General features: G+C 27.1%; 3 protein-coding genes across 6 annotated transcripts in view; 2 read left to right on the top strand and 1 right to left on the bottom strand.

Moving 5' to 3' along the window:
* LOC117178447 overlaps window positions 1–5,177 on the top strand; it is a 22,278-nt gene extending 17,101 nt beyond the window's left edge. Inside the window, exon 3 of the mRNA XM_033369874.1 lies at window positions 3,988–5,177. Within this exon, the coding sequence (XP_033225765.1) occupies window positions 3,988–4,868 (881 nt within the window). The 3' untranslated portion in view covers window positions 4,869–5,177. The remainder of the gene's footprint in view (window positions 1–3,987) is intronic.
* A 1,042-nt stretch (window positions 5,178–6,219) lies between these two features.
* LOC117178959 (eclosion hormone) lies at window positions 6,220–17,225 on the top strand. Of its 4 annotated transcripts, none has more exons than XM_033370549.1 (3): window positions 6,220–6,262; window positions 12,605–12,694; window positions 16,432–17,225. In XM_033370549.1, the coding sequence occupies exons 2-3, from the start codon at window positions 12,607–12,609 to the stop codon at window positions 16,593–16,595; spliced, it is 252 nt and encodes an 83-aa protein (XP_033226440.1). In that variant the 5' UTR covers window positions 6,220–6,262; window positions 12,605–12,606; the 3' UTR covers window positions 16,596–17,225. The 4 variants fall into 4 exon arrangements, with proteins under 4 accessions (XP_033226440.1, XP_033226441.1, XP_033226439.1 ...); XM_033370550.1 differs by having other exon boundaries at window positions 6,224–6,262; window positions 12,592–12,694; XM_033370548.1 differs by lacking the exon at window positions 6,220–6,262 and adding an exon at window positions 11,043–11,368.
* A 68-nt stretch (window positions 17,226–17,293) lies between these two features.
* LOC117178958 (centrosomal protein of 290 kDa-like) overlaps window positions 17,294–26,187 on the bottom strand; it is a 56,259-nt gene continuing 47,365 nt past the window's right edge. Inside the window, exons 20-23 of the mRNA XM_033370546.1 lie at window positions 24,100–24,266; window positions 23,772–23,970; window positions 20,484–20,747; window positions 17,294–17,410 (exon numbers count right to left, since the gene is read on the bottom strand). Coding sequence (XP_033226437.1) covers window positions 17,336–17,410; window positions 20,484–20,747; window positions 23,772–23,970; window positions 24,100–24,266 — 705 coding nt within the window. The 3' untranslated portion in view covers window positions 17,294–17,335. The remainder of the gene's footprint in view (window positions 17,411–20,483; window positions 20,748–23,771; window positions 23,971–24,099; window positions 24,267–26,187) is intronic.

Raw genomic sequence — 26,187 nt, forward strand, 5'->3', positions numbered from 1 at the left:
CAGCCTTAAGTACTTAGAGAAAACCTTTTTCTCTAGAGGTACCGGCCCCACGACTCTCCGGAGATGAACAACTCCCTTGCTAGGCTAGTGTTCACCGCATGGACCACCGAGACTCTTCCAGAGTGCGAGGCGGGAATCAAGAACCCGCGAGCCGAAGGAGTCCAAAGCCTACGCTTTAGCCCCCACGACCATCGTCCCACTCTTAAAAAAAAGTAGTTTAAATAATATTAAAAATGCGCTCACTTTTTGACTTTTTATTCAAAATGACTGGCTAAAGGACTTGACCTTTCGTTTAGGACACTAAAAGACTGTACCAAAGGCCAATCATCGAATAGAATAATTTGTTCAAAAGTTATCGTGCTCACAGGCAGACAGCCAGACTGACATATATACAGACATATAGACAGACACATTCGTAAAAACGTGTCTTTCGGATTCAGGGGGTCTCGAAACGTGGAAATTACACAAATCTGGTGGGGTCAAATTTTACACACATCTAATACCTTCTCTGATGAGAATGTAAAAATGCTTCCCATGAAAGCGTTTTATATCCACTGAAATCCTTTGAGTAATCCTAAAATCCCACGAAATATCAGGAATGTTCCTGAAATTTCACGAAATTTAATGAAATGCTTTGAAATCTTGAAAATCCTATTCAATCTCATGGAATATTATGAAAAGCCTGAAATTTTTCAAGATCCCTTAAAATCTTTCAAGCTGCAAGCTCTGAAATTAACAAAACCGTGTTAAAAAATTCTTCTGTGATTTATTATAATTTTTATCGTAGAGGCAACATTTTTCCAGGAAAAACACATATAGCGGTTGATTGTTGAAATAAGTTTCCGAATTTCATAAAAATTCGAAAGTCTTGAAAGTTGTATTCTGTTGAATAGTAGTTTAGGGCGACCATTATTGGTCATTTGGATATAAACGCTCTTCTAATTGGAACAGAAAAATATTGCGTCCAGTTTACTTTCGATCAGTTTTTTACGCCCTTCCCATTGTTCATAATCAGCTTTTGAAAAAAATTATTATAATTAAAATAAACTGTGTATCCTATAAAAATAAATTATGTAAATTAACATTTGGTTGCACTTTATGTCGATTTTCTAAAAACTTAATTTTTTTCAAGGTTATTTTTTACGATTTAAACAGAAAATACGCATCCTGTCTAAAATAATTAATAAAAAATTTGTAGATCTTTTTTCGTTGAACAACTTTTGTTCATTTTTTCGTAAATTGTGCTGTTTTCCAAAAATTAATTATTAATTGTTAATATTATTTTTTACGGTTAAAGCAAAAACTACACGACATATCAAACAAAATTTTGATGACAAATTTTTTCAATAAGAATTTGAATTTTCGATTTTTCAAGAAAATTCAAAAACTTGTTCTGATAATCTATTAGGGGTTTAAAAAATCAAATTTTTTTTCATACCATGCATTGTTGGGCTTAAAATTTGGATTATTTGTTTTTTTAAGTCGTGAGATTAAATTGTTCGCCTTTTTTTAGTACTATAAACGAAAAATAGTACATTTAAAAGTTTAAAAAGTGTAGTTCTATGAAAAAAGTCAACTTTATTTTTGAACCTTAGATTTGAAGGTCAAATATTTATTTTAAAAAAGGTTATGAGTCACTGCTTCTGCAGTGGATTTTCCCTTTTGAAGATTTTTAAAAAAAATTTGCGATGTAAAAAGTATCCATTTTTGTTAGTATATCGACTGTGTTAAGAAAATAGGTATTCTTAAATAAATATACAAATTTTTAAAAGCACTTAAACAGTAGCATCAAAAATGAAAATTTGTCCATGTGGACACATGGAATTGTTTAAAGCTTCGCGTTCGATCACCAAAGTTAACCAGCGCTTTACTCGGTTACAATTGAATAGGGGCCGTCGTACTTTACACAGTATAATTATTAGTTTTTAAGTTGTCTTTATTCTTGAACTACGATACTACGATATGTAGGCTGAAGGTTTGATAATTGTGATAATTATTCTCATTATTCAGTAAATTAATTTTTATAATTTTAAATTATTAGTTATTAATTTTAATATTAGTTATAATATGTTTTGAAACTCTCATAAACATTGTGGTTGGAAATTTTATTGACTTTTAATTACCTGAAGTTATTTATATCATAAATTAAGAATTTTAAAAATTAAATCTACAAATTATCCATTTAAATAAAAAAATCATAGAAACCATTATGCAACTTCAGTAACATTTGTGCCTTTTAATACTCTTTTCAATGTTATGCGTTTTTTATATATTTTTTCATGCCAAACTAGTATTTTGAAAGCAAAATGTTATGTTAGTGTTTTTTGTCAAAAATTAGCATTTTAGAAAACAAAAAATTATAAGAATTGAAGAGTATCAAATAATCTTCATAATCAGTAAATTCATAATTTTTTTACAATTTTTTTTGTCTTTTATACGGAAACAAAGTATAGTTTAAGTTTTAACCAAGTGTAGCTATACTTTCAAACTGAAAAAAACGACTTTTTAGCAAAAGAGTTGAATTTTCAACCAAGAAATTTAATTGCAAAAAAAAGATTATAACAAAATTTTGTAGTTTTTAAGCCAAGTAGAAGAATTTTCTATAAAAAAGTTGAATTTTCAATTCAAAAGATCATTTTCCACAAAAAAGTTTATTGTGAACCGAATAGTTAAATTTTGAAATGCATTGTTGAATGTTGTAGCCAAAACACAAATTTCCTGCAAAACAGCTGAATTTTCAACTGATTGATCAATTTTTAATAAAAAATGGAATAGTTAGACTTACAGTTTCAAAAATTTATTTTTAACAAACTTATTGAATTTTCAATCTAAAGAGACGAACTTTCAACAACAAAATCGTTAAGTTTATCACCAACGAGATAAATGCTCAACCAGAAAAAAATGATTCTTAAATAAACTAGTTAAATATCAACCAAAGAATTTTCAAAATAAAAAGAATAGTTTTTAACGAAGTAGTTAAATTTTCAATCCAAAATGCGAGTTTTGTACGAAACAATTGACTTTCCAATACAATAATATGAATTTTTAACGGAAAAATTGAATTTTAACCAAGTAATACACTTTTCTACCCAATTTTTAGAATTTTTAAGACAAAAGACTAATTTCTTCAAAAATGATAATTTCAACACAAAAATATGTATCTTTAAGTTAATAGTTTTATTTTTTTTAGAAATAAATTGAATGTTCAAACCAGAAAGATGAAGTTTTAGCAAAACAGTTGAATTTTTTAACTAAAATTGATCATTTTGTTAAAGAAACATAAGGTTTTTAAAAAAGTTTCATAATTTTTTGTCAGCTTTTAATTAAGTTGGGTTAATACATCAATAATTGGTAACTTTAAACAAAAATGAATATCATTTAGAAGAGCTGTAGAATCATTTGCAAATTTTCTATTATGTTAGTTCTTTTCATCTGAAGTTGGTTTTTGAACCAAGTATTTTATAGAATTATTCTGAAGTTATCAATTTTCATTAATCATAAAAAATATTGTATCTTATGCACATCATGCACATCATAATACATATTATATTTTAATTGAAAAATTATGTAAGACAACAAAAATAATCACGCGCATCGCACGTGTGCTTCTTTTCTAGTTCAGGTAAATGAGTGAGATAATCTCGGAATAAAAAAAGTAAGATAGGCATGGGTAAAATATAGATCACCCAATGCAAGGGTAATCTCTTGATTATAATTTTTACACATACTGATCTTAATTTTTTTTTTTTTGATACCGAGATTACCTCAGCACCATTACCCGAAAAACTTTTCACGCTTTGCTTTTTCTTTGAAATATTCCAAAACCTATTTAGAACAAGAACACCACAAATGATTTTCAATAATTATTCATTAAAAATCTGAAATAACTCAATGCCACTTTTAAAAACTTGTATGTCTTATTTCAAAATACTTTGACGATCTCGGAAAAATAGACATTTTAATTTTCGTTGCATTTTGAATCTGTAGCTGGAAAAAATAAAGAGCTGGATGCAGTGAAAGAAAGTCAGAAACCAAAAGGCCGTGCTCAAACTCCATACGTCGATATTCAGGACAATAAACCAATCAAGGACGTTGATCCAAAGAATCTAGAAGCAATTCCTATTTCCGCAGCTGAAGAATCTGACGAATCGTTAGTTGATGCCCAAGAACCATCTGAGGAATCGAAATCAAAGGAGGAACTAGTTGAAGATGTTAAACCGGTAAAATTCGATATTAATGATTACAAAAAGCCATTCAATTTTAAAGAGCTCTTCAAGGAACTCAATTTGCCAATTGACGACGAAGATGAAGATCAAAAAGCAGAAAAAGAAGAAAAAGAAGAAAAAGAAGAAGCTGAAGGAAACTATTCTGAAATATATGCCGACCCATCTCAAGAATCTTCCACAACAGAAGAAACATCATTTGAAAATTCGTACGACAACGAAAATGAAAATGAAAATTCAACAGAAGCAGAAAAGGGGGATGATGACCACACAATTGAAGACTTGAAATCCGTGATAATTACTGAAGACGAATTTAAATATGGAGACAGAGATTTCTTCAAACCCTTCTTCGGGGGAAAGCCAAAGAGAAGCTCACATGAATTTTATTATGATGGCGATAAGGAAGAAAACGAAAGGAGGGAAGCTTCTAATCAAAAAGATGTTTCAGCTAAAAGATATGGAATAGATGAAGAAAAGTTGCCACCTCTTTCTGATATTTTAGCGAAGAAGGATTCATTTTCGAGATTATCAACAAATGTTGAGGAGGATGCGAAAAAAAGAGGCAAGGTTCCAAGAGAGTATAAAAATGAATGGGTGTTAGAATATGAATTCCCGAAGAAGAAAAAAGAAGAGGGCAGAACTTGAGCCAAAGAAATGTTGAACTTTCAAATTTGAGGTTTAAGACATAATTTTCTATTCTGAATAAGTATACTTTGTAATGTTCCTTTGCATATGCAAAAACTATACTTGAATGAATGGAAATTAAAGAGGGTGACCACTGAATCGGGAAATGATCAGAAATGATTGAGGCCGTGAAAACCGGGCAATTACAGTGAATTTAATTGTGAAATCGCTTATTTTACAATACATAATTTTAAAATCATTTACATTAAAAATGTTATATATTTTTGAATTAAAAGAATTTTAAAAAAGTTTTTCAGAGTTTAACGACTGAAGGTTAAAATCGATTCAATTGAAAATAGTTGCTCAACATGTTTTGAGTTGATCAATTATAAATATAAATTCATTAAGGATTCTTAAGAATGAACTGTAGTTCGCATGTGAAAAATTAAATAATAATTGATTTGACGAGATGATTCTGAATCTGTTCAAAATTTAACAATTTACAAATTTTAACATTGAAATGAGAATTTTCTTCAATTTCAAGTCACTTCAAATATTGTTAGAAGGACGAATTTTTTGTTCTTTTTTTTTTAATTGAAAGAGGTCATTTTTGAGCATCTTTATTTTATTTTTCTGCGTTTGAATTTAAAAGTTTAAAATTTCAAAGAGATCCACTTTAAGTCATTCAATTTGCAGTATAAATATATAATTTTAGTTAATATTTAATTTAGTTACTTAATTAATTTCAGTTTAAGTTTTAAGAATACGAATTTTTTAATTCGAATTAACGCAAAAATGTTTGCGAATCATGCAATGACTGTGAATTTTTTACCGTGACCCTGATAAAGTAAACTCTTTTCTTCTTATTGATAAAATAATAAAGATAATAAGATAATATAAAATAATATAGAAAAGACAGGATTCAAAGAGTAAATTTCATTTATAATAAGCAACCTAAGCAGTAGATTAATTGTATGTTGTAATTTACCTTATAGGTTTAACTGAGATAAGATATTATCATTATTAACTACGAAGTTGTTTATTGTTGTATAAAAGTTTTCTTTAAATAAATGTGTATCACGACTTCCTACAACATCGAGATTTTCTTTCCACTTTCTCAATGTTTCCCGTTATAATTAATGATTCTTGTTTTTTTTTTTTTTGAGTCTATAGCTTTGTGCGTGCGGAGAGTGCCAATATTCGATTAGGTCGTTCTTCAGGAAACGACGGTAAGTATAGGAAATAGAAATAAAGAAAACGAAGTAAATCTAATGCAGAGGATGGGATCACCCGTGGAGTCCATATTGTGATACATCCTCTCAATAGTATATAAGTTCCTTTTTTCTCAATCTCTTCGCCATTCGTCTTATTTTAGTCCTGCAGACTTTGAAATCTGTGCTGAACAACAAAAGGAAGTAAGTACTTATTATTCATAAATCCATATACTTGATAAAAACATATAATCTTTCAAAATATGATACAATTTTAGCATAGCGAATACAGGCGCTAAGGAGCCACACATAAATTACGTAAAGTTTTTTTAAGGGGGGGGGGAGGTTACGATTTTTCTATTTTGTTTTACATTCGATGTATTGGGTCGAATTTCTGCCCTCAAATGCGACAGTCAACAAAACGGCTGAACTCGGGAGATCGTTTTCTGCAGTTTTCGTCTTTCCTGGCCAAAGTTTAATGCAAATGCGAGTACTTCTAATAAAGCTGGATGCAGCCGCGGGTTCTCACTGATTGTGATTAAATTCATGGAGTGATTCTAAGCACAAACTTAGTAGAATACAGAAATTTTAACTGATAAGTTAACTAGTTTCGTTTCGGTTAAAGAATTATCCTTTTTAGTTTAAGATCTCATCTTTTTGGTAGAGAATTAACCTTGGTTAAATATTTATTCATTTGGTAAAAAATCTATGCATATAATTGAGCATTCATCTTTTTTAGCGGAGAATTAATCTTTTTGTTGAAATTTCACCTTGTTGGTTGAAAATTCAACTATTCGGTTGAAAATTCAATTGTTTTGTAAAAAATGGTCTTTTCGTCTCAAAAATGCAACATATTTTAAGAGATTTTTCTCTTTAGTGACTAAAAAATGTTTCTTGTTTGAAAATTAAACTTTTGTTGAAAATTCGTCTTTTTTATTTAAAATTCATCTTTGTCGTTAGAAATTTGATCTTTCTTTGCGGAAACTGTAACTGTTTGGTTATAAATGAATATGTTTTGGTTAATGATCTATGCATTTTGTTAAAAATTCAAATATTTCCTTGAAAAGTCATCTTTTTTTGTCATAAATTTAACTATATGGTTGAAATTTGAACAACTGTGTTAAAAATCGATGATTTCCCCGAGTATTCATATTTTCTGGTTTATAATTCGTCTTTTTGGCTTAAAATTTAAAAATATTGCAGAAAATCTTAACTTTGCTTAAAATCTTTAGGGAGAATTATTTTTAGTAAATGAAATTTTACCTCTTCCATCATTAGTTTAAAATTTATCCTTTATAGTTTAAAACTCTCACTATTTTACTAAAAATTTATGCAATTTGTTGAAATTTCGCCTTTTTGGTTGGAAATTTAGTTATTCGGATATTATTCTGATATTCGGATGAAATTATTTTTCTTTATTGACTGAGAAATCTTTTTTAGTTGAAAATTAGATTCCATTTCAAAATTGATTTCTGTTGGTAGAAATTTCATATTTTTGGGGAAAAAATGCAACTGTTTGGTTGAACTGAATCTATTCTGTTGAAGGATTCAACTATTCTGTTATAAAAATTCAATTACTTGGTTGAAAGTTGAATTACTTTGTTAATTTATATGGCACAGTCCGGTTTTATTAAACTTACCTGCCCCTAAATCATCTTATGTTATTTTTGGATTACCCTTAAGTAAATTCACCAAAAAATAAAATTTACATAAAATAGGCGGAAGGGGGAGACGTTGTTCAAAATCCCAAAAAAAACTTTACGTAATTTATAGTCGGCCTCTAAATTTGTAATCAGATATCTTTTTATGTTTGCAAAATAACTGTTTCAATTTGATTCGAAGACATTCTTCATTAAAATCCGGATTCCAAAATAAATTTGACCATTCTGATAATGATAACAAGTATTTCAATTTCAAAGAAGACTATGAGTATTAAAATACGCTATGCTGAAAAAATCCCCGTTTTATTTTCAGACGCGAAAAAAAAATATAAAAGAGTGACGACGCACAAAATAAAGTTAATTAATAAATCAAAATCCATGAAAAACCTTCTAACTTACATTCTCGTTCTATGCGAGCTATCTTCGCATAATTGGGAATTCTTTTAAAATTCTATAGATTCAAATTAAAAGCTTTAAAAACAAAATTTAAGTTACACAATTTTTATTTAATTAGTTAAAGTTTGCTTGCTGAGATTAAAAACTCATTTCAACAACTCAAGGCTGTGTTAAGAACAATCGAAAAAAATTAACAAGCCTAAGGAATAAAAAACAGTAAGGGAAGCCTTGTTTTGTTGCTTTCGCAGAGTTATCAATTTTCAGACCTTCGACAAACATTTTACCATTAGCTAAGAAACATAATAATTTAAAAAAAGAGAACTCTGTGATTAAAATGTTGCTACAATTACATTTTTGATTCCCTAGTATTACCTGTAAAAATTTTCCAAGCGTATTTTTAATCGAAGAAAAAAGTTTGTTTAAAAAATTTATAGGAATTTACAGGAAATACAAACTAAGTTGTGAAACCGTAAATACGATTTCTGTTTATTTGAAATAACTCGCTAAACCGACCTAAGTATAAAAATCAAGCCTAATTCATAGAAGGAAAAGAAAAGTATTATCGTTCTTACTTCCTCAATACATAATATAAGGAAAAACAAAAATTCCGAGGGTCGACTAATCTCAATAGAAAAAATCATTTTTTTTCATAGAGTTGAGGGTAGCTTTAAAAGCTAAAGTCCCACCAAAGGACTAAATTGTATTAAAATTTGTTTAAAATCACAATAGAGACGCAAGTACTAGAAAAAGCACTGTAGAAATAAAACTAAAGAATCATAAAAAGACTTTTTCAAACAAAACAAAAGTTCTAGAAAAGTCCCTCTTAGTTTCAAAAAATTAGGTATTGTCCAAAAAAGTTTTCCTACAATATAATCAAAGTATCAAAAAAGTTCAAAATTCATCTTGTTCCAGTATAATTTTTTAGGAGCAAATCCTTTAAATACTTTTTTCTAGAATCAATTAGAACTTGTAAAAATTCATCAGCAAGAAGTATTTTGAAAATTTTTACACTTTAGTTGAGTTTCAACCTTTTTTTAAAAACAAGAATCCTCGTAAAAATTGTATGAAAATAAATTAAATTAAAACTATTGCCTTTTCGTTAAATACAAAATAAAATCAATAGAAGCCAATAAGAAAATCAAAATATTTCTGATTAAAAGTTCATTATTTTAATGCAAAAGTCTACTGTTATATTTTTTGTTCAGAATTTACCTCTTTTTGTTAAAAATTTTGATATTTGGTTAAAGATTTAACTATTTTGTTGAAAATTAATTTTCTCTACTGAAAAATTTAACTAATCCATTTTTAGAACAAAATTGATATTTTTAAGTTGAAAATTCAACTAATAAACTTTTCATTTGAAATTCACCCTTTTTTTAAATAAAACTATTTGGTTGACATTTGGCAGACACTTTCTTTAAAATCCATTTTAATAATTGTATTATGTTGAAAATGTTTCTTTTTTGTTCTTAAAAATTCATTTTTAACTATGAATTTAACAAATCCACTTTTGGTTGAAAATTGATCGTTTTATTTGATAATTAAACAAATAAATTTTTCATGGAGAATTACTTTGTTAAAGATTCAATTTATGGAATAAAGATATGACAATTTTGGTAAAAAATCGTTCTTTCTTGGTTTTAAATGAATTTTTAAAATAAAAATTTAACTATTCCATTATTGGTGGAAAAGTGATTGTATTAAGTCGAAAATTTAGCAATTTGATTTGAAAAATTCACATAGAAATTAAACTATTTTGTTGAAAATTTAATTATTTTATTGAGAATTTATTTATTTTGTTAGAAATGTAACTGTTTTGTCAAACATCTGCCTTTTTGAATAAAAAAAATCATTCTTTTGGATTGAAAATTCCAGTGTCTTCTAAAAATTTGTCTTTCTGGCTTGCAAATTGAATTATTTGCTTGAAAATTTGACAGGAATTGGTTGAAATTTAATCTTATTTGTCCTAAAATTCAACTATTTGGTTCAAAATTCATCTATGCAGATTGAAGATTCAACTAATAGCTTCAAAATTCAACTATTTTGTTCAAAATTGATTGTTTTGCCAACTATTTTGTTAAATTCGTCTTTCTGATCGAAAATTCAAATTCTTTGTTGAAAATTGGTCTTTTTTAATAAAAAATGTATCCTTTTTAGTTTGAAAATTTATCTTTCTTGTTTTAAAATATAATTTTTTATGACCGAAGTTAATTAAAAATTAAAAAAAAGTTAATCAAAATTGTAACACATATTTTGAACGACCCCTGAGGAATTTTATCAGATTAATTGAAAGCAATTAGTGACAAAAAAATCGTATACAGAATAAAAACTGAGATGGAATCCACACTGTGAATACTTCTTCTGAACAGTGACGAAAATACAATTTTAGATCACAAAACTTAAATTTGTGGTAATTTTTCTTAAAATAGTTCTTTAAAATATTCTAAAATACTGGCAATGACATTTCCCATCAATTTAATCAATTCTGACCAGATTATGTAAGTCCAATCTCAAAAAGGCGGAAGGCACTTTGACCAATGCTTCTAATTGAACGCGAAAATGACAACACCAGGAGAATGTATACATATTGCTCTTCCGACTACCGGTTCAATAGTCGGATATTCACATGAAATCGTTTCCCATAAAAAATATGATTTGACTTGGAGAATAAAAATTTGTAATGTCCCAACGCATTGGTATTTTAAGATGCCAAGCGGGAAGTAGACAGTTTCCATTATCACAAATTTAAGATTCTGACATTTCCATAATTTGGCATAGTAATCTTCATATCTTAATGTCTTCACTCTTCACAATGGCCGATAAGGCGATCACGGAAGTACATGGAATTCCGGTTATAAACGACGTATAAAAAAAAGACTTGACCATTACCGATACAAGTGTGAGCAGGTAAACAGCCTTCAGGTGATCCTCCCGGCAGTAACATTCGAACTATTAATTCAACATTCGCTTTAACATATTCCAATATCGCTCTGTCTCTTCGGGAAGCCTCAAGTGCTCAAGAGCCCATCCATTGACCAATCGAGTTCAATTCGTAATTAAAAGGAAATTTTCAATTGAATTTCCCCAAAAATTGTCCAAAATAGTTCTCCTATCCAAGTTCGCGCGAAACCGGCTTTTCAAAATTACGCGATTTCAACATATCGATTGTTGTACAATATTTTACAATTATCTACGAATGTCATACCTCGAGCTTTTGCCTCAAAAATATAAAGAAGGAAATAACCCGAAATGAGTGAGTCAATTTTAACACTTTACATTCGTTTTTTATTATAAGATACTATAAGAGAGTGTTAACATTTTTCACAATGTGAAATGTCAATTTCACTTCAAATAACATTTGTTTACAATTATCCAAGAATGTTTTAAAGTGTTTATATTTCTAAGTTGCATTTGAACTAAAAACTTGTAATCAACTCATGTTATTATGTAAAAAAAACTTGCAAGTTATGAATTCAAGTATAATTATTTGCAACATGCATCATTAACATCGAGACAATTTTAATGTGAATCGTTTGATAATTATTGATGATACACAAAAAATCAATGCCTTCAACTTGGTGTCCTTACGGAAAGTGTCATTGAAGTTGTAAAATAAAAGTATTAAAAATGATTTCCTTGTTAAAAAACTTTAAGAGTTGTGCGAAAATACTATTGGCGAAAATACATTCTCCTGGATGCGCACTCTTCAAACAAGGGATATTCATTTCATTCATTCAAAAGAATTGTATCTTGAACGTCTCCTCTGATGTTTTCTTTCCATAATTTTTTGATTAGAAAACTGTTTTGTCAAAATTTAAAAACAACTGGCCATTAGAATTTACAAGCTATTTTTGCAGAACCATTTCTTTGATCAATTTCCAGAAAGTCGAATAGTAACTCCTGCAATCTATAAAATAAAAATAAAAAGTAGTTGTATACAGTCCTGGATGGAACTTGCTCATTCAAAAACTTTTCGAAATTTATTTATGACTACTTTTCAACGTGGAATGTTACGCGTTTACTCGATTATGTGATTTCTGGTAAGTAGAAACACTTAATTCATATTTTTAATAATGGAACTCCAAGGAAAAAAAAGTTGATATTTTAAAAAACCAAAAATCCAAATTCAGCCATAACAACGATTTTCGACAAAATAGTTTTTCATTCATTGCTAATTTCCTTAGAAACTAATCAAGTTTTTTGGTTTTTAAACCAGGATAGAGTATCACAAAGTCACTTAGGAAGTATACACACATTTTCGTAAGATAATGCCAATATTAATTAAACTAAAAACGAGGGATCCACACTATTCTTAAAAAGGTTGAAGAATAAGTTCATATTTCAATTTGTAATGAAAATTGTGTACCGATTTACAAAAAATTACAATTAAAGAATGTTAAAGAGAATTTAAAACCAATTTTCATGAAGTTTTGACTAAATCAGTTTAAAGTTTATTTTCATTCTTATTTTTATAAGATTAATTTTACAGTTATGAAAACTTCACCAAGAGTCAATTTGATGTGCATCGTCGCTTTCACTGTACTCTTTCTAACAACGTCAGAAAGTTTTAATCATATTGGTTAGTACAAATAACTTTCTTTCTCGTTATTCCATTTTTGTCGCTTCTTCAGAAGCAAAGTTTATGTTATGTGTATAAAGTATTGTTTAGGAAATTATTATTATTATTATGTTTAATGTATTTATATAAGAGTGTTATGTTAACAGAGTGGCCATAGGTGAGGGAAAAACTAGAAATCAAGGAAAAGTTAGGCAATTTTGTTAGTCAGGAAAAGTTCAGGAAAAGTTAGGTATTTAAAAGAAAATGGGAAAAGTCAGAAAATTTATGTAAGATGTCACTTTTTTAGGTTAAATTCAGTGTAGCCACTTTATAAATAAAAAAATTACATTATTCACTTTAAATTTAAAGATCTCAATTTCTAAATTCTCTTGAATTATTTTTAAGTATTTTAGGGTATTTTAAAAGATTCCTAAAAATTTTTAACAGATATCGATAATTTCAAGGAATTTCAAAGTATTAAAAAAAATGTACACTGTTTTAAACATTTTTAAGCGCTTTCAATATATTTCAATAAATTGAAGCGAATTGACAGGATTTTTCAAAACTTTAGAGTATTTAAAAAAAAGCCCAAACATTTTTCAAAGATTGAAAATTTTTACATAATTCCTAAAGGTTTAAATGATTTTAAGCAATTAACAAAAATTATGTTGTTTTCAAAATTTGACTAGGATTTCAGAATATATGCAAAACGATTTTATAAAATTTGTAGGTTTATAGGATATTTGTAGCATGTCAACGTTTAAGGGATTTTGAAAGATCTGAAGGTATTTTAATTAATTTCCCTTGATTTCATAAAAGATCATCAGATTAAATGTAATGTCACGGAATTGTATAATATTTTAATGGAAATCCAAGGATTTTATGGTATTTTATGAAACTAATGAATTTTCAAAAGCTTGAAAATGATTCCAGGGTTTTCAAACTTTTTCAATGAATATAAAAATATTTCAAAGTATTTTCAATATTTCAGTGCATTTTAAAATATTCTAAGGCATTTTATAATGATTTTAAACTTTTCAAACAATTTCTTAGGATTTTAATGATTTTAAAGCAATAAAAAAAATCATTTGGTGTAAAATAATTTACTAATGGAATACTGATACTAATGGATATGGAATGATATAGTAGGGTCTAAAAGTTTCAGGATATTAAAAAATATTCCGATTTCAAAAGCCCTGAAGGTATTTTAATAATTTGCCCTTTATTCTAGAAAATATCTTTAGATTATATTAATTTCGCGGAATTTGTTAATATTTTAATGGATTTCGAAGAATTTATTCACAAGAATTGAGAGATTTCGAACGATTGCAAAGATTTCAAGGTATTTCCAAAGATTTTAAAGAATTTTAGGATATTTTAAAATATTTTAATGAATTTCCAATTGATTTCAATCAAGTGATTCTAAAGAATTTGAAAGATTTTAAGGTGTTTTTAAAAATCCTAAGTAATTTTGAAGAGCTTAAGCCAATTTCAACAGATTCCGAATTATTAAAAATATTTAAGGGTTTGATAAGAGATTTCAAGGAATTTTAAATTGATTTAAGTAATTTAATAGGATTTCAATAGATGTAAAATATTTTAGGATATTAAAAAAAATGTAAATGTCTTGAAAGTGTTTTTAATAGATTTCAATAATTTGAAGTAATTTTAAAGAAGTTTATAATATTAAAAAAAATTGTAAGTAATTTTCAAACTGTTTAAAAAATTCTGAAGAATTTTAAAATATTTGAATTGATTTGAAATATTTGAAGGTACATTAAAAGATTCTATGGAATTTTCAGTTAAAGGATTTGAAATATTTTACGAAGTTTTAAAAGATTTCACGGAATTTTGAATTGATTTATAGAATTAGAAGGGATGTCAAAGGATTTAATATGATGTAGGAAATTTTAATGATTTCAAGGGATTTCAAGAAATTTAAATGCTGTTTTAAAGATTTTCGAGATATGAAATGATTTTAAAGGACCCTTAAGTTACGATATTCTAATAAAATGTTCAGGATTTTAAGAAATATTAACAGATTTCATATAATTTTACGGGATTTTATAATATTTTATTAGATTAAAAAAAAAATGTATTCACAACAAGGTAGGGATTACGTATAGGTTTTAATTTTCAAAGGTTTGAAGAGATTCTCAAATATTTTTTGTAATTGGTTTGGAATTTACCCTGATTTCTTTAAAAAATTGGATTCTTTGCAGTTCTCTTGAATTTTTTTAATTCACTTGAATACTTTTAATTTTACTCAAATCCACTCAATTGGATGGATTTAAAAATTATTGTTTTAGTTTTTATTACATTCATCCTAAAGTCTTTTAAACTCACCTTAAATCTTAGTCATTTCATCACATTCTTTTGAATTTCCTAAAAATTTTCTAAACTCAGTTCGAATTTATTGAATTCAATTAATTTTTTTATATTTTGCAATTGTTTTTAATTTACGTGTATTTTTCATTTCATCATGAATTTTAATGAATTTCATTGAGTTATTCTCATTCTACATAAAAACACTCTAATTTTACTGAACTCAATGAAATTTTAAACAAATACCGTCAAATTCTTTTAAATACTTTCAAATCAAAAAGAACATTAGTTACATTAATGCACGTTTGTTACATTTAGTCACCTTTTGGGTTAAAAATGAATCACTTTCGATCGCTTTTTTAAAGTAAATTAAGCTGTGGGAGTTCTGATAATAATAAATTTGAAATGTTTTTATTCCATTTATCAAAGATTCCAGAGTAAAAAAGTTACCGGATTAAAATTTCGGCCTTTAAATATAATATATAAAATATATAAAATATAAAATATATTTTAAAAACTGAGATACTGATTATTTCTATATGCTTCAATATCATCAAGTAGATTATCAAACTTCAGTTGGCGAAAACAATTTATTCTTGCTTTAACGTATATCCATAAAATAAAATTAATTTTCAGAACAATTTTAATTTCCGCTTACAGATTCATTGCGGAAATAGCATCAAACCTTGTTCATAACTTTTCATAATTCATTAATACGTTTGAATATTTCTCGTATAATATAGATTTTCACAAAGACTAAACATTTTATTTTTTAAATTAAAAATACTTTTGGCATTTTTTTTTCATTCAACAGCTTAATGGATTATTAGAGCCCATTTCAAATTTAAGTTTTGCCCATGGACTTCAAGCTACAGTATACGCTTAAATATTGCGAACTCAACTCAAGTAGATTTATCACAATTTGCCGGTTTACTTCTCAAATCATAATTTGAATGATTTTTTAAAGAAATAAATTCGACATAAAAATGTATGCACTTATTTCTTAAAGCACTGCATATTTCAAACGAGTTTTTAATTAATTTTTGGAAGATGCTATTAACATTTAAACCTCTTAAAGTACAAGTTCCTAAATTTCGTTGGGGAAAAGATTAAATCGGATAAATAATTTGTAAAGAACAAGAAAAAATCTGCCTTAGCGCGGATTTGAACCAAGAACGCTAGTAACACCATTATCCATGAGTGGAGCGTCGGGTTTTCTTCGTTTGCGTGACTGGTTAACGCTCCACTCATGGATAGTGGCGTTTCCGGTCCAAATTCGGACTGAGCTAGATTTTTTTTCTTCTTCAAAAATTGTTTCTCCGGAGTAATCGTTGGAACATCGAAATTTGTATTGATTGAAAATTATAACTACTTTCTTATACATATCAGTTATTTCAATGTAATAATAAAATGAATAATTACACATTATTTAGGTACCTGCTTAAGAAATTGTGCGCAATGCACCAAAATGCTTGGCCCGTATTTTGAGGGAGCATTGTGCGCTGACACTTGCGTCAAATTAAAAGGAAAAATCATACCAGACTGTGAAGATGCCAACTCCATCGAACCATTTATTACCAGACCGGACGACGATTAAATCATCTACACAACATTGAAAAATCGTCCAGAAAAATGATAACAATGCTTACTTTTGGAAAGTTATCAAATGAATTTGAAAGGATGTTGATTTTGAAGTTAGAATGTGACTTTCCAGAAATGAAATATTATCAACAATTTTTCTTACCAGAACTTGGAAAATAACATGAGAGATCACGTCCCATTGTTACATTTTTGTACTTTCCTATATTTATGCTTTGCTTCTAGTCAAAAAATCAACGAAAAATTAAGTGTAAGAAGGCATCCTCTCATTAAAATGTGTGCTCTAGGAAAGGAAATTAGAAAACGATTTGTCAATATCGATCAATGATGGATATAGAAATAGAAAAATTATTTAAATATTTATTACCCAATCGATACAAGTTTTTACATCTAAAATCATTCATTAGCTATTTTTAAATTGTCATACCGTGTCAATAAATATGAACCAACTGAAATAATTTTAGAAAAGAACTGAATTGTACAAACACATAAATGTTTAAATTTATTTCATTACCCTAAATAACGCTACTGTATAATTTTTTTATTATAAATAGACGAAACTTATAATAACCGATAAAAAAAAGGTACGCCGAAGTACTTGAATGACTTGAACTGGAATAAATGCAAACCCGAAGAAAATTTAAAAAAAACAGATCTAAGTTCTATTCAAAAATATTTTTTTTTTAAAATAAATATTACAACTATATTTTTAACCTACAACTATCACATTACGAATTGTTAGGTTGTATCTGGCGGTGTTACGTAGCATTCTGGTATTGTACTAAGTGTTTGTCTCATTTCCAACTGATGTACCTACAAGGAAATAAATTATGCATTATGACTCCAATTATCGAATTTTTTTCCTATTTTAATGTCCTATTCAAAAAATGAATTTGATTTATATTTAAACTGCTGAATGTAATAATGCAATTTATTAAATCTGATTGAAAGAAAAACTCGACATTTTAACATTAATAGGGAAAAAATATTATAAATAAAGTAACTATTGAGAAAATCAGACTCGAAATTAAAAATCAGTCAAATTAGGTACCGCGTGCCTACAAAAACAGTTTTCGTAGCCTATTAAGACGTTAATTAACTAGTTCAAGCCTCCCCTCTCATACTTTCTCTTCTCCACTTCTCCGGCGTTCCCCTCCCCAACCATTCGCTTCACCCTGCGCCCTATTCCCCTTCCTCAACTTCTTCCTACTCTACTTCCCCTTCTCTTCGCTATCTCGAATAACACTCCCTTTCCCCTAATTTCTTTGCCCGGCCATCACTTTCTATCCCATACTCAATCTCATTTCTAATCATTTCAACTACTTTATCTCACTTACACTCCGTGCCACTACTTCCCTTGCCTAAATTATCCTCACTTCTCCTCCTTTATTTACCCAATAATTCTCCTCCCTTCAAGTCCTCTCATTTCCCCTACTTCTACTACTACCCGTCCCTTTACATCCCAACCCACATTGCCCCTGATCTTCTCTCACTTTACATTCACCTTACTTCTCAATCCCCATTTCCCCCATCCCCATTGCCCCTCGATTAGCCTCGCTGCACCAAATCACCCTTCTCCCATTTCCGCTACTTTTCCTACTCTCATTTACCCTCGTTGCCCCTACTTTCACTTCGGTCATTTCCTCTACCCTCTTTTTCCCTTCTTTTCCCTAATAGACCATCATGTCCCCTTGCTTCCCCTACTCTCAGTTCCCTACTTTCCCTCCCATAATTTCCCTTAGTTTTCTTCTCCTCAATTCGCCTATTTTCCCTCCTGTCTTTCCCCTCACTTTGCCAGCTTTCCCACCCATAACTCCCCCTACTTACTCTATACTCGTTTTCCCTCACTCCCCACTCCCCAATTGACCCTCATTTCCCCTGCTAATCGCCCCTTATTTCCCCTAATTTCCACTTAATTCCCCTACTTTTTCTCCCCTCATTTTACCTTACTTCCCCTCTCCTCTTTCCACCACCAATCAATGGCCCTGACTTCCCCTACTTGGTACAACAGATGAATGGACATCCTGTCCGATAAGGGTTTCTGCTCGGAGCTATGAAACCCTAAAAATTGCACAATTTGAAATATGTCTAATTGGTCAACTCTATATTAAGTAAAATATCTTTTAGTAGTGAAGAAAAACTCCAACAAATGTTTTCCTAAAATTCGAAAAAATGGCGTGGATATGCGTCTTTGGAATCTTTGGTACCTTTTTTTATAATAATCCATATCTTTGGTTCCAATCATTATCCGCTTAATCTTTTCAAGGTCCATTATTGTTTTAAAAGAAGTACTTACAGATTATAAAAATTCCTGAAAAAAGATGCGAGTATTTGGAAAACCCAAAAGGCGGAAGTGCGTTCTTAAACATACCGCTTTTTTTTATTTTGTTGTCAGCTAAAATTTTTACGGCCGTTGACTTTGACAATGGGATAGAAGTTCAGAAAACTGGCAAGAAAACAAAAAATAATCAAATTTGTTAAAAATTTTGTTAGTCGATAACTCAAACATTGCATACACAATTTCCAATTACAAATACAAAAATCGCTTTAAACAATAAATTTTTAGCAAATCACATAATTTAAAAAAAGCCTGCTCGCAATTTTCGATCCGTCATTTAAAATTTGTATGCATTATTTGAGTTGTCTTGCCAAGAAACACCAACAAAATGAGTTTTACTCAATTCTGATTATTAAAAAATCTGTTTTGCCCACCAGTTTTTCTGGACTTCTATCCTATTTTCAAAAGCAAGGATAACGTACATTTTTTCATGATTTTTCGAATCTTAATACGAATAATTGTATTGTTTAAAAAAATTTAATCCGTTAATTGAAACAAGGCACAGAATGTGTTTTTAAACATACCAAAAACTTCAAAGTCCCATATTTTTGCCATATATATTCAATTTTAAGGGTTTAAATTTAAAGTAATACTTTTCTTAACACTTCATAGTTAAAAATATTTTAAATTTTACACGTTATATAACTTTTTCTTTCTTATTCTGATGAGAAGTTTCAATATCCGTAAAGAAAGTATAAAAAAAGTTGGAAATTAAGAAAATCATAATTAAAATTTGTTTGTTTAATTTGCAAGATACGGAAAAAATAATACGATAAAAATGTTATTATTGTTTTCTAAGAGTTCTTCAAATGGTATTTCTTTCAGTTCTCGATTATTGCACGGAAATATTGTTGAAGATTAGCTATGAATTTTTGGAAATATTCAGAAATTAGTGACAAATATCGAAAAATAGAAAGTGAAATTTTTGTTGAATTTTTCGGAAATAACATTTTTAATTTTTTTCGTATGGCACGTCTGTTTTTCTCAGTAATTAATATACACAATTAAAACATTTTCCTACAATATATTTCATTTTCAGTACAAAAATTGACCTGCGAAATGAATTCGCAAAACGCTTGCACTTCCAGTGGTTAGAAACCAATAATGTGCCGCCGAATTTTAAAAGTCCAGGTTTTTAAAATGAAATATATTATGGCCAATTATTCTAAATCTGCATATTAATCACCGAGAAAATCACAAAAATACTTTTTTTGTTATTAAAAATAATTCCCAATTTTTTTAATCCTGTAATTTTTGAAATAATGAAGATAATTAACGTTTTTTCTTTTTTAAGAATTCTCAAAAAAATGTGTCGCCGATTCTCGATATATTGCACCAAAAAATTGTTAGAAAATACTATACATTTCTTTTTTGGAAAGTATTTTTGTAATTCTTTTATCACTTGTTATTAATATAATTTTGTACAATACTTTGCCATAATATATTTTATTATAACAAAAATTGACCTCAAAATTCATTCGTAAAAAGTTTGTACATCTGGTATATATTTTTTTCTAACAATAATTATAGAATTTTGTAATTATTTACCTTTTGTCGAAGAGCCTTCTCGTTAATCGCTGCCCTTGTAAGTAATACTTTAACCTTATCTAAGAGTTCTGATTTATGAGCTAAATGATGTCTTAGTTCACTGACTTCGCCATTATTGTCATCAGATAATTTTTGACTATTTTCTAACATAGCTATCCTTTGTTCTGCTAATTGTAAATCTGTTTCTAAACTTACTACACGTTGCTTTGCTAACTCACACTGTTTTTTTAACGTAGAATCAGTATCTCTAGTAGTTGACTTCCCCTGTTAATTAAAAATGAAGACATTTTGTAAATTGACTCACTTGCATTGAATCAGATCCAAAAAATGGTATAGTGTAAATAATCAATAATTAAGAAATCAAAGATCAGCATTCTAATCTTGAAAAATTTTTAACATATAATCTTTCATCATCTGAATAAACAGAGTTTAGATTAACATTTCGAAATTTCTAATTTAGCATTTCAACCAAAAAATATAACTTTAAAAAATAAAAGACGATTTTTCTTTTTAATCAAAAAGGACGAATTTTGAACAAAATAGTTACATTTTCAACCAAAAAAGATTATTTAAAAAAAAACTAGTTAAATTTACAGCAAAATAGCCAAAAGCTGACTTTTAAATTCGAAAAGATGAACTTTCAACAAAAAAGTTTATCTTGGATCAAGAAAGATGAACTTTCAATTCAATAGTGGAATTCTTAACATCAATCAAATTAATTTGCAACAAAATAGTTGAATTTTTAAGCAAATAGTTAATTTTCAACCAGAGAAGTTGTATTTTCGACAAAAAGATGAATTCTCAACGAAAAATGTGTTTTTGATATTTTGACAAAAAAAGGAATTTTTAACAAAATCGTTAAATTTTCAACCAATGGGTTGAATTTTCATCAAATCAATTAAATTTTCAACAAAATAATTTAATTTTCAAACGACTAGTTGAAATTTCAAACTGCAAAGATGATTTCTCAACATGAAACGCGATAGTTGATATTCCAACCAAAAAAGGTTAAATTTCTACCAAAAGAGATAAATTTTAAAAGCAAAAAGTGAGTTTTCAATCAAAAAGATAAATTTTCTACCAAAAAAGACGAATTTTCCACAAAATAACCGAACTTTTAACCAAATATTTGAATTTTTATTCTACAAAGATGAAGTTTCAACCAACTGATCGAATTGCTAAAAAAAAATAAGCGTCAACCAAAATCGCTGTCATTTTAATAAAAAAGCTTAATTTTCAAGCAAAAAGATACATTTTTTAGATAATGTTTGAATTTTCAACATGACGATGAATTTTAAAGAACTATGAAAACGCCTAACCCGAAAAGGAAATGGCTTAACGGTGTAATAATAATGAAATATATTTAAAATTCAAATAAAGTAGCAATTTCAAACAAATGCTTAAATCACCAAATCAGAGATACATTTTTTGGAAGCCATTTGAATTTCCAACAAAAAAATTAATTTTCAACCAATTCGTTGAATTTTCATAACAATAATTAAATTTTCGACAAAAAGTTTAATTTTGAACCAAACAGCTGAATTTGTAATCTGCAAAGATGAACTATCACCAAAAAATGTGATAATTAATATCTCAATAAAAAATAAACAATTTCTACTAAAAGAGATTAATTTAAAAAAAAGATGAATTTACAAAGAAGATTACTTTTCTACCGAAAAATAATAATTTTCAACAAAATACATGAATTTTCAAACCAATAATCGAATTTTTAACTAGAAAAAAGATACATTTTCAAACACTAACAAAAAAATAAAATTTTAACCATTAAAAAAAAAAGAAGTTCATCCAGACTATGGAGCTATTCAAAATAGTTAAATTTTTAACAAAAAAATTAATTTTCAAACAAACAGTTTTACTTTTAACTAAAAAAGAAGAAATTTCAAATCAAGAAGATTACTTGTGTACAAAAAAAGACGAATTTTCGGCTAAAAAGTATCAATTTTTAACCAAAAATGGAAAATTTACATTCTGAGTTTATAGAAATTATTTTTTTTAAAAACAACGAATATTCAACAAAATTCTTTAATTTTTGAACAAAGAGGTAGAACTTTTACCCCAGTAGGTGAATTTTCAATTAAAAAAGATCAGTTTTCAATAAAATAGATATTTTTAGTAAAAATTAGTTTTCAACAGAATTTCTTAACAACATCAAAATTAATTTATAACCAAATAGTTGTAATTACAAACAAAAGGTTGAATTTTCAACCTACAAAGATGAATTTTTAGTCAAAAAAAGATTAAATTCAACCAAAGCCGGTTCGTTTTCAATCAAATAGTCAATATTAAATAGTTAAAACAAAAAACATTTTAATTAAAAATCAAAACATTTGGATCCAACCAAAAGATTATTTTTCAAAAAATAGTTGCAATATGATCGAAAAAAGATTAAATTTATGTTAAAAAACAAGAGTTTTTAAAGCAAGAATAAAAATTTTCAAAAATAATTTAATTCCATTTTTAATATAAAAATATAAATATTCAACACAAAATGAACTTTCTATCAAAACAGTTGAATTTTCAATTACAAAAAATGAATTTTCAACCTAAAAGGATGACGTTTTCACCGAATTGTTGAATTTTTCACTAGAAATATGGAGTCAGAAGGTGATAACAACAAAAACAAATACAAAAATATAAAAAGAAATACAAGTAGAATACAATACTGAAATTAAATTATTAAAAATTAGTAATTTTCAAACTATTTAAAAAATTCTAGAGAATTTTAAAACATTTGAAATGATTTGAAATATTTGAAGGTACATTAAAAGATTAGTACAATGGAATACTGAAATTAAGTTAGTAAAATTAGAAATTTTCAAACTCTTTAAAAAATTAAAAGTAAAGCACTATTAATAATCAATTTCAAATCTTTAAAATCTTTTTTTAAAATCAAATTTCTATGCAATCTTTGAAATATTTTTGAAAATTTCAAAATTTTAATTAATTTTAATTAATTCAATTTAATTCATAAATCAAATCAATATGCGTTTTCAAATTAAATCCGACATATGAATATTATATCAGTGTAGCCATAAAACTTTAATTGTAAAAATTCCCTAATTTTTCCCTGGCTAATTTTTCGTTTTCATTAACCCAGGCAGTATATAAAAGAATCCATGATTTATGTAATTTAATTAATTGTTGAGACACTATACGTGCTAATAAATTTAAATTAATTATTTTGCGTATACTGAGGCTTTTAATAATTGATTATCTACTGTAGATTCAAATCTACTGTAGCAAATGTTTAAAATATTAAAAACTTACCATTTGGGTCAGTCGATGGCCATTCTTAGCTTTCAGCCTTTTGTTTTCAGCTTCAAGTTTCTCAACTATTCTTTTCAAAACAAAAATCGTTTTTTCAAGTTCTGGTATTGATTTTTTTGAACTTGGCTTTTGCAAAAGTCTCTCTGATGATAAAGGAATTGATTCAGAGAGCTTTTCAACTTTTAAAATCTCCACGTACCTGACATAAATTAAAACGTACTGCTCTTAAAATACTTTTTATTGTCAAGTTTATCTTATTTTTTCAAAACAATATTATTAATATAGGGATATTTAAAATAACATTATTATGTAACTTTAGAATACTTACTTTTCCAAATGTTCAATTTTTTGTCTAAGGTTAGGAGTATCCATAGTAGCTTTTTCAAGTTCCACGCGAAGTTCAAAGTTTTCAGACTCTAGTCTTAACTTAGTCTTTTCTAGAGCGTGTTTGATTGATTCCAAATTTTCTAATTGACTTAACACATGCGCATTTCCCTAAAAAAAGTCATTCATTTTATACAATTTAACATTTTTCAACTTTGAATTTGTGTAAAAATAAATCTCAGATTTAAGATGGTTACACTCCAATTTATCGAAGACATCTTTATTAGTAGCTTGGATTTATTATTATTTGTTTATTGTTAAAATAATTTAATTATTTAATTATTTATATAACATTTAGTTATTTATATTTCGCTCAATTTCCGCTTTTTTTATCTCGCGACTTTTTCTATCATGTAAATTTAACTCTTGCTGTCTACAATTTTAAAAAAAGTTTAAAATTTTTAATTAATAATTAAGTAATATAATTATCATTCATCATTATAATATATTATATATATTATTATTAATTATTATATTATATAATAATTAATTCATAATTAATAATTTCCTTTAATAAATTGAAAAAATTCTGCTACTAATAATGATTTTTTAATGCTTTTTTTCACAGAGAAACAAGTACTTTAACTTGTCCACATTTTTCGCAAACAAATTTGTTTTCTAGAAAATGTAATCATTTTTTCATAATGCTTACCAATCGTATTAAAAATAAAAAGCATGAACGAGATTTTAAGAAACAAAAATTGTATTTTTAATAAGAATTTCAAACAGAACATTAACTCATGAAATAAATATTTGCTTCGGAAGGTACAAAGAACGATTATAAATACAGTTTTTCATTCAAAAAAATTCGATCATACTTCTTTTTTAATATAATTGTTAAACATTATGACAAAATGAATAACATTTAGGTATAAGACATGAATTTGTTTATAAAAAACATGACAAAGTGAAAGAAAAAGTCCGTTTTCCTGGAAAAAGGGGAATTAAAAAATTATTTGCAGAATTTGTATAATTTACCGAAGAAAATTGAAGGGTGGAAATTTAAAAGTGTACAAGAGCCATTTTCCAAATTTTCTGAGCCGAAGGAAAAACGTTAGCATTTTGACACTTTTCAATATTTTATTAATTTCTCAACTATTATTATTAATAATTAATTATTGATTAATAATTAATTTATCAGTAATATTCATGCATTAATTTTTATTTTTAAAAAAATTAATCGAACAATGTTGATAAATAATCCACTGAAGAAATATTAATAATTTTTAATAAGAAACATTTAAACAAATTCTACTTGTTGAAACAATTGAAAATTAATGAACTTGTGTTAATAAATATTCCACTAGACCAATAGTGATAATTTATAAGGAAGAAAACGAATTTTCGAAAAAATTGTTTAAACAAATTCCATTTGTTTAAATAATACAAAATTAGGGAACCAATGTTCATAAATATTCCACTAGACTTTAGAATATATATGTAATTTCAACCCTTAAAAATTAGAAGATTTTAGAACCAAAATATGAAAATATAATTACTTTCTATTTTAAAATGTTCCAGAATATTGAATATTTCAAACTCAATTGGAAAAAAATGTTCGAACTAGAAATATTAAAACTGTGCAATTTGAAACATTGAAATTATATATAGCAATCTTGTTTTATATTCTTTTTTAAACTTTTTTAATTTCCAATGTACCATCTACAGATTGTCCAATTTTGAGTTAAAAATTTAAAAAAAAATCATTTACAATTTAAAAATATTTGATTGTAAAATTTCAAGAATGAATAATAATACTAAATAAAATACTAAAAATTAAAGTATTTAAAAATAAACAAGTTGAAAATTTTGTTGTTTAAAATCAAAATAGATCAAAATATAAATGTCTTAAATTAATACATCAGTAATATAATCATTTCTTTAATTTTGTGTGGTTAAAACTTTAGAATTCTAAATTTTCATGTTCAATGATAAACTTTTAAGTTTTTCCTTCCATAATTTTAATTTTGTAATTAAAATTAAAATTTTTGAAATTTGAAAAGTATAATTAACAATGTTAACATTGCAAATT

This window comes from Belonocnema kinseyi, chromosome 8 (genome assembly GCF_010883055.1).
Source record: "Belonocnema kinseyi isolate 2016_QV_RU_SX_M_011 chromosome 8, B_treatae_v1, whole genome shotgun sequence".
In the NCBI taxonomy this organism is placed as follows: Eukaryota; Metazoa; Arthropoda; class Insecta; order Hymenoptera; family Cynipidae; genus Belonocnema; species Belonocnema kinseyi.